The sequence below is a fragment of the Pan paniscus genome, chromosome 3, assembly GCF_029289425.2.
Source record: "Pan paniscus chromosome 3, NHGRI_mPanPan1-v2.0_pri, whole genome shotgun sequence".
NCBI lineage: Eukaryota > Metazoa > Chordata > Mammalia > Primates > Hominidae > Pan > Pan paniscus.
This window is the reverse complement of record NC_073252.2, coordinates 4,393,953-4,404,639: the sequence shown is the minus strand read 5'-3', so window position 1 is coordinate 4,404,639 and position 10,687 is coordinate 4,393,953. Positions and strand designations below refer to the sequence as shown.

Genomic DNA, 10,687 nt, shown 5'->3' with positions numbered 1-10,687 from the left:
TTTTGAGCAGCCTCGGTTTTCCCACCACCTCCAAATCATGCAAGACACAGGGTAAGAGGAAATACAAGGTGGCTGTGGCCGATGTCCACCCTCTCGGGGCGTCCCTTCTCTTCTCTCCTCCTTGGGCAGGGAGACCATCGGGGTGCAACCTGGCTGGGGCGGGGAGGAGGTGCAGGGCCTGGCCAGAGCGGGCCTGGCCACGGGCAAGGGACAGGGACCACCTGGGCCGGGACAGGTGAGCGCGGCGCAGGCCCCGGCGCGGCGTGTCCGCGGTGCGCGCGAGCGGCCAGCAGAGGGCGCCAGAGAGCCAGGAGCGGCCCGCGTCGGAGCCCGCGTCGGCCCCGATGCCCAGCTCCGCGCCGCGCGGACCCACCGAGCCCGCGCTCAGACGCCCCAGCTCCGCCGAGAGGCCGCTCGCGACGGGTGCTTCCTCTTCCCCAAGTGCAGGCAGAGCCCCCGGAGCCACAGCCAGCCCTTCCGGCAGCTCCGAAGCCACTGGCAAGCCCCGAGGCAGGGATGGCCGGCCCAGGAGGGAGGAGGACGACGTCCCTCCCGAGGAGAAGAGGCTGCGGCTGTTGCTGGAGGGGGAAGCGCACAGCCCGAGGACTGCGAGGACGGGGAGGACGCGCCGCGGCCGGGCAGGGAGGAGACGGGCACCCAGACAGGTGGCGACGGCAGAGGAGTAAGTGACGCGGGCGCGGGGGTCCAGGGGTGCCGGGGACGCGGGATAGGGGCGGCGGGAGGCTCCGTGGCCGGCCCCGGGTTGAAGTTGGTAACTGAGCGGCACCTCCGGCGGGCGCGGAGTGACAGCTCGTGACGGCCTCCGAGACGCCAGCTGCCCCTTCTTGGCTGTGTGGCTTCGACTTCCTGATTCTCCCACGACGTCCCAGAGACCCGCTGGACTCTGCGGCTGGCCAATATGGGAGGGGGAACCCCGCGTCCTGGGGGCCCCCAGCAGGGGAAGGGGAAGGGGTTGCGCTGGGCATCCTGTCTGGGGCATCTGTCTGGGACTCTGTCGGTGCCTCTCACCTGGCGAGGGGCCTGTGGTGGGGGCAGGGGGGAAGTCCCTGGCGCCAGGCTTGGCCAAGCCCTGCTCTGCTGGGCAGCGGGCTGGCGACACTCACCCAGCTCCTCACCTGTCCCGCATCTTCCTGTTTTTCTTCCGTTTCTGGTTGGGCAGCGAGAGTTGAGAGGAGGCAGATGACAGAGACGCATAGTTCCTTGCATCCTGCGGGGCGCTGTCCCTATGAGCTCTCGGTGTCCTGCACACGTGGGCCCCTGAGTCACCGGGCCTGTGTGTGTGGGATGGGGCTCCGTGGCCAGCCTGGCCTCCTGGGGTTCTCTTTCTGCTTTCCTACCCCAACTCTTCCTGCGTGGCTTTGCTGGCCTTCCACTGGGGAGGCACGTGGGTTTGGAGGGCAGATGAAGTCCCGCTGGAGAGCTGTACCCCTCAGTGAGGGCCCCCACCTTGATGGTTTTTGATGGATAATGGGGTTGACCTCTTTGTTCCTTCCATATGTTTTTATGTTTGACCATTTACTTAGCTGAGCTTGTCCTAATAATTGGATTCGTGGTTAATGAGCCCCACATGGGCGAGAGGGCGGCCTTCATTCTGAACCCATTTAGGCAGCACGGGCAGCCCTCCTCGCCGTGGGCTGCATCAGAGCCCCCCCTGCCCAGTCTTGGGGTTGCTCCCGGATGCTGTCTGGGATGCCTGCTCATGGTGACATCCTCATCTCCCCGTGCACTTTACGGCATTCAGAGCTTGGGTCACCTGGACACTGAACTCAGGTGAATTTTCTCTGAGATCCCGGGAGAAGGAGGACAGTTCTCTGGAAGGTTTTCTAGGGCCAATCACGGAAAGGATGAGAAGGGAGAAGTCCTGGTCGGGGACACAATTACGGTGGCAGTGTAACACCAGGAAACTTTATTGCGTGAAGTCCCTCTCACTCCCTCTACCTCCTTCTTTTACGTGGACTCTGCCAAAGACCAGGATACTAGAATGCAGTGGAGTGACCAAGCGTAGTGGGACCTTGGGAACGCGAGTCTGGAGCCAGGCGGCTGGGGTTCGCGTCCTGGTTCTGCCCCTCCTTAGCTGGCTGACATGGCACTAGCCACTTACCCTCTCTGAGCCTTACTGTCTTCAGTGGCAAATGGATCGGTCAACAGGCCCCATTGCCTGGGGTTGTTACTGCTGAGATTAAGGGAAGCTCGTCCATAGAAGCACTTAGCGTTGTGCCTGTCACATAGTGTATGGTGGATAAATGGGACTTAGGACTGAAACTCATGCCTTGGTGTGTTTTTGCAGTGATGTTTTGTTCTGGGGTGCATCACAAGAGACAAGGTCCTTGGCCGGGCGTGGTGGCTCAAGCAAATAATCCCAGCACTTTGAGAGGGGGAAGGCAGGGATCGCTTGAGCCCAGGAGTTTAAGACCAGAATGGGCAACCTGGTGAAGCCTCATATTTACCAAAAAAAAACAAAAAACAAAAAAACCAGGTATGGTGGTGTGTGCCTGTAGTCCCAAGTACTTTGGAGGCTGAGGTGGGAGGATTGTTAGAGCCTGGAAGGTCGGGCTGCAGTGAGCTGTGATCATGCCACTGCCCTCCAGCCTGGGTGACAAAGTGAGACCCTGTTTCAAGGAAAAGAGAGAGAGAGAGACAGACAGACCCACAAGAGTCTTAAGCCAGAATCTCCATGTTAAAATGCTTCTGGAGGCTAAAAGGATGATATGTTGGTAATGAAATATTTAAAAGGCAGAAACCCCACTGAATTGTTTGGTCCACAGAGGGAAATGGGAATCACATGACCTGAAGGATGATGGAGGAACTGAACAGAAACCATCCTTGTTTCCCGAATCTGAACATGGCACCCTCTTTTCACGGTGTCTGTATCTGCTCGGTCCAGCAGCCCCTTGAAAAGAGGGAATCTTGATTTTCAAACTTAAAATTTGGCCCAAAGCCCACTGCTGCCCACAATGCCCGCCAGACACATTCCTCTTCCTTTTTAGTTTCTATGGGAATACTCTCTTTGAAGAACCCATGAAGCAGTGTCAGGCTGGTGTGAGGATCAGCAGTGATTTGTTTGAGCAGGAGAGCCTGTTTCTTCGCTCACAGGCCATGTCTGAGTGGATCAAGAAGAACAGAGTGCCCTTTTATGAGATTTTGTCTGCGTAGACCATTAGCTTGGTAAAAATGTCAAAACCATCCTCGTTCTTTAATAGCAGATTATTTTGGATTTTTCTCTGCAAGAAGCAGCATGGGCATTCAGATGCTTTTAAGGGTAAAATGTTCTTTCTCATCACCAGGTCTGGTGCTCTGGATGGCTGAGGTTTTAATGTGACTGGATGTCCCTTGGAGTGGCTCCCAGGCTGTGCTCTTGTGGTTGGGTGGCAAGGGGTTGCTTTATTCGGTGGTGGCTAGAGGACGTTTTAACAAATAAATCGGGACCCCAGGAGCCCCTGAGTGCCAAGTCCTGCTGCAGGGCATGTGTTTACGGTGGGGATGTGGGGGGGTGCAGGGTAGGGGGCATTGATTTCCTGCCAATATCAGAAGTTTCACAGGCTTCTTGTGTATCCACAAACACCCACCCCATTGAGAAGGCCTAGAAAACCTGGCCCTCCCCAAGCCTTTATTGACTGCTTATGAGTGATCCCAGGGTGTGTCTGACCCACAGCTCCTCCTGGAGAGAGAGAAAAGTCTCTCCTAGGTATTTGGTTATCAACCTCAACCACTTGCTGAGCCTTCCCCAAGACCAGGCACCTCGGCAGAGATTTCTGGGTTGTCAGGCGGAACCGAGCATTCAAGGGTAATTCATTGGTGTCCCTGAAATCCCTGATGGACACACCAGGTAAAAGCATCCAGGGTTGAAACCAGATCAGGAAGGTTATTGTCAGCCTGGGGCTCCTGTAGAGGCGCATCCACGTTGCAGGTATTTTCCTTCTTGCTGAGGAGAAACCTGGGTTCTCAGCTTTGGCACAGTCACAACACTTGGGGTCAGACCATTGGTGGTGCTGGTGGTGGGGCTGTCCCGTGTATTGTAGGATGGTTAGCAGCATATGTGGTCTCCATCCTCTAGGTGTCATTCTACCCTCCCAGCTATGGCTACCCCAGATGTCTCCAGACGGTTTCAAATGCCATGGAGCAAGGGAGTGGTATGTGAGCAAAACCACCCCAGTTGAGAGCCATTGGTCTACACTTGTGGAAATGTTTGAGGGTGAGAGTGTTGAGCTTGGGTCCCTGCTGTACCCTTTATGAGCAATGCTTTCTTGGAAAATTACTACTACTCCAGGGGCCTCAGTTTTCTCATCTATAAAATGGAGATAAATGAGATACACTTTCATAGGAAGATTATATGGGATTTACTGAGATAATAAGACAGTACATGGAAAATGCTGGGCATAACATTTATTTTTTATTTTTATTTTTTTTTAAGACAGAGTCTCACTCTGTTGCCCAGGCTGGAGTGCAGTGGCAAGATCTCCGCTCACTGCAACCTCCACCTCCTGGGCTCAAGTGATTCTCCTGCCTCAGCCTCCCGAGTAGCTGGGAGTACAGGTGCCCACCACCACACCCAGCTAATTTTTGTATTTTTAGTAGAGATGGGTTTCACCACATTGGCCAGGATGATCTCAAACTCCTGACCTAAGGTGATCCGCCTGCCTCGGCCTCCCAAGGTGCTGAGAACACAGGTGTCAGCCACCACGCTGGGCTGGGCATAGCATTGTAACACAGACAAAGCACAAAATACTTGGGCAATATCTTTTTACATTTGGCTTGTCTAGACTGCATCCTCCATCCCCTCATGCGCTGGTGTGGTGCAGACCAGAATATCGCCCACCTAGACTGCAGAGTGGATTTGGGTGGCATCTTGGCTTTCTGCACAAGACTTGCCTGTTCCCCACCACATCCCCCTGGTTCTCAGGGTCCAGGATTCCAGGAGTCTGGGATGTGGGCAGGCAGGGCAGGTGGCCCACCCAGTTCACTCCCACACTGGGGACCTGCAGAGCCGGCTGTCTGAGACAGGGTGTTTGGACCAACATCTGGGTTTCTGGATTTCCATTTGAGCACAGCTGGACTACACAGGCTGAAGCTCTCTCTGCCAAGATATAGATATTTCCCTGTCGACAATGTTTCAAGCTGACATGAAGACATGGCCACCCACTGGAACGTGGTGTGTCTGCCGTGGCGCTCTTGTAATTTGTGAGGCAGGCTTCTGAGGAATGCAGTGCGTAAGTGGGAAATGGCGGGAAGTTCTCCCATTCCCCCCTGCCCCTCCAAAAGTGCTGCCTGCGCAGGTTGGTGGACGGTCCTCTGAGCAGGAAGAAGACAAGGAGCACAGTCCTGTTAGCTACCACAGAGAGGGGGAGGGTACGCACTGGACATTTCAAGCCCCTGCAGAGAAGCAAGTCTTACTGTGCTGGGAGTACTTGTGGAGTGCGGGCTGTGTTGCCCTGGGCTTTAATTATTTCAGGAACATTTAACCACTGGGCTGGCAGGCTGGATCTTGATATGTGTTTCTCAGTTGGAAAGACTTTGGTCCATAGGGAAATGTCTTCTCAATTCTTTTAATTTCATTAAGGTGGTTATTTTTCTTCTTGTGGCCTCTGGAATGTGACACAGAACTCAAGGGACAGGAAGGAGATGAGTTGGAGGCTGGGTCAGGGGTCCCTGCCAGGGATGCTGGTGACTCACGTGACGGTGTTGATGTGTGGAGTCCGGTGCCTGGTTTGGGGAATGTTCGTGGGATATGTTCCAAAGCACTGACGGATCTATCAGGTACTGGAGGTGAATGGTCAAGTCTGATCTCAGGGCTGACAGTGTCAGGCAAGGACAGGAAGTTGACATTGGACTCATTGGCTGAGGTTGCTGGGGACCCAGGGGACAATGTGTGCCAAGACAGATGGGTCTGGGGCTAGGAAGGCAGGTTTGGGCTGGAGATTCGGTCTTGGGAGGCATCCCATTAGACAGTGGTTGAGGCTGTCGAAATGACTGCGATTGCCTGGGATGAGAGTGGAGACAGACAGGATGGGGGTTTTGCTCTAAGCCTGGGGAACCCACCTCCCAGGTTCAAGCAATTCTCCTGCCTCAGCCTCCCAAATAGCTGGGAATGCAGGTGCGCGCCACCATGCCCTACTAACTTTCGTATTTTTAGTAGAGATGAGGTTTGGCCAGGCTGGTCTCAAACTCCTGACCTCAAGTGATCGGCCCACCTTGGCCTCCCAAAGTGCTGGGATTATAGGCATGAGCCACCATGCCTGACCATTTTTAAATATTAATTTTTATGAAATATTTTCAAACACATTTTACTATACATTGGAAAAGTCAATCATGATTTGAAAACTTTATGAAAATCCAATCAGAAGTCAATTAACCATTTAATTGTGGATAGGTAAGGAGACTATTTTGACCAAATATGTTAGAACAATTACCACTTATAGAAATAATCTATGTTTTAATGTTTTAGTTGAATTAAACAATCTTTTATATTCTGTCCAGGCACAGTGGCTCACACCTGTAATCCCAGCACTTTGGCAGGTCGAGGCTGGCGGATCACCTAAGGTCAGGAGTTCGAGACCAGCCTGGCCAACATGGCGAAACTGTCTCTACTAAAAATACAGAAATTAGCCAGGTGTGATGGCACACACCTGTAATCCCAGCTACTTGGGAAGCTGAGGCAGGAGAATCGTTTGAACCGGGGAAAGCGAGGTTGCAGTCAGCTGAGATCACACCACTGCACTTCAGCCAGCCTGGGTGACAGAGCGAGACTCTGTTTCAAAAATAAACGAATAAATAAAATGGAATTCTGAATTTTATTTTTAATAATTATTTTTGTAAAGAGAATGTCTTGTTTTTTGGAGTTGTTGAATTTATTGAATTGACAAAAATTATGTACAAGAGGGTGTACAACGTGATGTGATTGAAGTATGTATACATTACAAAATGGCTAAATCAAGCTAAATAACATATCACCTCCCAGACTTATTTTTTTGTGGTGAGAACACTTTAAAAATCTACTCTCTCAGTGATTTCCAAGTGTATGATATGTTGTTATTAACTGCAGGTACCATGTTGTCCCATGGATCTCCTGAACTTATTCTTCTTCTCTAAAAATGACATTCTGTGTCCTTTGGCATCTGCCCACTTCCCCACCCTGGCAACCATCATGCTACTCTGCTTCTGTGAATTCAACTTTTTTCTTTTCTTTTTCTTTTTCTTTCTTTTTTTCTTTTTCTTTTTTTTTTTTTTGAGACAGTCTCATTCTGTTGCCCAGGCTGTAGTGCAGGGGTGTGATCTTGGCTCACTGCAGCCTTGACCTCCCAAGCTCAATCAATCCTTCCACCTCGGCCTCCTGAGTATCTGGGATACAGGCATGCACCACCACGCTCCACTGATTTTTGTATTTTTATATAGAGATGGGGTCTTGCTATGTTATGCAGGCTGGTCTCGAACTCCTGGGCTCAAGCAATCTGCCGGCCTCAGCCTCCCAAAGCGCTGGGATTGCAGGCATGAACCACCATGCCTGGCCGAGTTCAACTTTTTAAGATTCCACATATAAGTGAGATCATGTGGTATTTGTCGTTCTGTGCCTGGCTTATTTCACTTAACATAATATCCTCCAGGCTCATCCATGTTGTCTCAAATGGCAGGATTTCCTTCTTTTCGAAGGCTGAATAGTATTCCATTGTGTACATACACCACATTGTTGCTGGAAGTGTAATGGAGGCCAGTTGGGGGAGGAGGGGGAGAAGATTCACTCTAAGTCTAGATGCTCCAGCACCCACCCAGGATGTGTGCAAGGAAGTGCAGGATGCTCCTGGTCTTGCAAACTGTGGTTTGTGGGACTCCAAAGCCCCTGTCCTTCCACGATGCTTTCTGTCCTGTTATCACATTTCCTTGGAGGAGAACCCAGCCTTGGTGGAGAGCCCTGCTCTGGCTTTGTCCCTCAGCATGAGATGGCAAAAGATGGTGCTGCTGGGAGACTCTCACGTCTGCACACTGGGGGCTGCTCACCTTCTCCATTCCTCCTTCAAGTATCTGAGCAGCTCCTGTGTGCCAGCTGCTGGTCTACAAGATGGATCAGTCCTTGGAGATCACACTGTAGCAGAGGAGGCAGGCTGTAGCCCACAGGCCAAAACCAGCCCCCTGCCTGTTCATTCAAATAAAGTTTTGTTGGAACACAGCCACACCCATTTCAGTGCATATTGTCTGTGGCTGCTTTCCTGCTACAATGGAGAGTTGAGTAGTTCGGACAGAGACCCATGGCCTGCAATGCTGAACTATTTACCATCTGACCCTCAAGAGAAAGGAAAAAAATTGCTGATCCTTGTACCCTGACAGTCTTAGGTTAAGAGGACTTTGTACCACCCTGACGTCCCAGGCGGCCATGAGTCCAGCCGCCCTTGAAATGTACACAAGTCTGGGCTAGGGTTGCAGCAGGTGAGTCCCAATTTTGCAGGTCTTTGGCATCAGGGGCACAACCCAGGATTTTGAGTGGGGTTTCCTCACCACTGTGGCTGGGCACTGGGCTAGTGTGCTTTCTGATTTTTGTATGGAGAAGAGAAAGGAGGGAGGAAATGGCAACTTGTTGCCCTGTTCTAACATTTTCCTAAGATTGGTCTCCAGGCAAGGGCTTGGGATCTCACCTTGCACAGCTTACAAAACCCAGTGAGGCCAGCTGTCTTGGCGCTGCCACTCTGAGGGATGGAGCCCCCAAATTACTAGGAAGGGAGATAAAAGAATGGTTTCTGCGAGCAGAAGAAGTGGCATTATTGAAATTAACATTTCCCCCAAGTTTTACAATGTCTAGGCATGCATATTTAAGTGTCTGTCTCAAAAGCTCTTGCTAATAACCAGATGGTGCATATAATTTCCTTTTTTTATTCTCTGAGCAACATGCAGCTTCCTGCACAGCCCTCCTTGCAGGCAACTGCACTGAGGTGATAGTACTCCTGACTGCCAGCACAGATCCCCAGGGCCTCTGAGAGCCCTGTATTCTGGGGGCAGCCTTTCCCCCTTCTATTTGGCCCCAGCTGGAAGGGGGCAGGTTACCCACAGCCCAGCACAGGGTTCCTGCCTTAGCTTCTCTAGGGAGTCTGGCTCCCTCTGACCCTCTAGACCTCACCAGCTGAGGATCAGAGCCCCGGGGCAGGAGCCAGGGCCAGGGGGCTTTGGGGGGTTGTTTGAGAGTGCAGCTCTGGAAGGGGGCAGGGCAGGCCCAGGAAAAGCTGCTCAGGGGAGACTGCAAAGAGATGGCAGTTAGGACAAGAGGGCTAAGCACAGTGGCTCACACCTGTAATCCCAGCACTTTGGGAGGCCGAGGTGGGCGGATCGCCTGAGGCCAGGAGTTTGAGACTAGCCTGGCCAACATGGTGAAAACCTGTCTCTACTAAAAATACAATAATTAGCCGGCCATGGTGACACCTATAATCCCAGCTACTCGGGAAGCTGAGCCACAGGAATTGCTTGAACCCAGAAGGTGGAGGTTGCAGTGAGCTGAGATTGTGCCCCTGTACTCCAGCCTGGGCAACAGAGCAAGATTCCATCTCAAAAAAAAAAAAAATTTTCAGGACAAGAGGCGGAGGGAAGAGAAGGGAGCTGTGGGGCAGCGGCCAGGACCTTGAAGGCACAGAAGAGGAAGCTTGGATTTCCAGTTCCAAAGGACATGAAGACAAAGTCACACACCTTTATTTAACCTGCTCCAGGTGAGGCTGGGCTTTGTGTATTTTCCTTGTTTTCCTTTTCCTTGTGTTCAGGATATTGTAGAAACAGGTACACAGAGGCTCTATGTGGCGCCCTGTTCTGGGGGCCTTCAGGAAGCATGGGGTGCCCTGGTTTCCTTGGCTTCGTGTCCCCCTTTCCTCCTGCCACCCTTGACTGTGCCCTCCACCTTATCCCTCAGGCCATCCTCCTGGAGGGGACTCGCCAGGGCTTGTGTCCTTTCTAATCTCTAGGAAGGAAGACTCTGTGGCTTGAAAGCTTGTCGGCTTAAGTTGCAAGGTGTAGGTGCCTGGGAGGTCATGTGCACGGCCCTTTCACTGATCCATTCATGTTTTTCTTTTTTGACTCTGTTCTATGTTGTCCGGATGGAGGGGTAAGCCCCTGCCTTCTGCCTTTCCTGCCTTGGACTCTTGCAATAGGACCAGATGAGAGGGTCCATGTGGTCTGAGAATTCAAGCAATGCAGGCCAGGCATGGTGGCTCACACCTGTAATCCCAGCACTTTTCAAGTCCAAGGCAGGTGGGCCAGGAGTTTGAGACCAGCTTGGCCAAAATAGTGAAACCCTGTCTCTACAAAAAATACAAAAGTTAGCCGGGCTTGGTGGTGCGCACCTGTAATCCTAGTTATTTGGGAGGCTGAGGCAAGAGAATCACTGGAACCCAGAAGCAGCAGGTTGCAGTGAGGAGCAGGTTGCAGTGAGGAGGAGGTTGCAGTGAGCCGAGATTGTGTCCCTGGACTCCAGACTGGGCAATAGAGTGAGACTATGTTTCCAAAAAAAAATTATATAGAAAACAAAAAACAAAACATCCTCTTGATTTGCTTTTCTTGATCTTGCTTCTCAGAGGTAACACTGGGAAGGGTTGGGGTATACCTCTCCACAGCTTTTTCTTTGATTTCTTTTTATTTTTTATTCCACGTTCTGAGATACAAGTGCAGAATGTGCAGGTTTGTTACATAGATATACATGTGC

General features: G+C 51.8%; 1 protein-coding gene across 2 annotated transcripts in view; it reads left to right on the top strand.

The window, feature by feature from the left end:
* The first annotated feature begins 335 nt into the window (after window positions 1-335).
* The window catches only part of LOC117978776 (junctional sarcoplasmic reticulum protein 1-like), a 60,023-nt gene continuing 49,671 nt past the window's right edge, over window positions 336-10,687 (top strand). Inside the window, exons 1-2 of one of the 2 annotated variants that reach the window (XR_010111897.1) lie at window positions 336-682; window positions 7,253-10,095. Coding sequence is in view for 1 of the 2 variants with exons in the window: in XM_063603677.1 (XP_063459747.1) it covers window positions 345-682; window positions 9,567-9,701 (473 nt within the window). In the remaining variant the exon portion in view is untranslated. Of the gene's footprint in view, window positions 683-7,252; window positions 10,096-10,687 lie in introns of those variants that run through there. The other variant, XM_063603677.1, reaches the window with a different exon arrangement.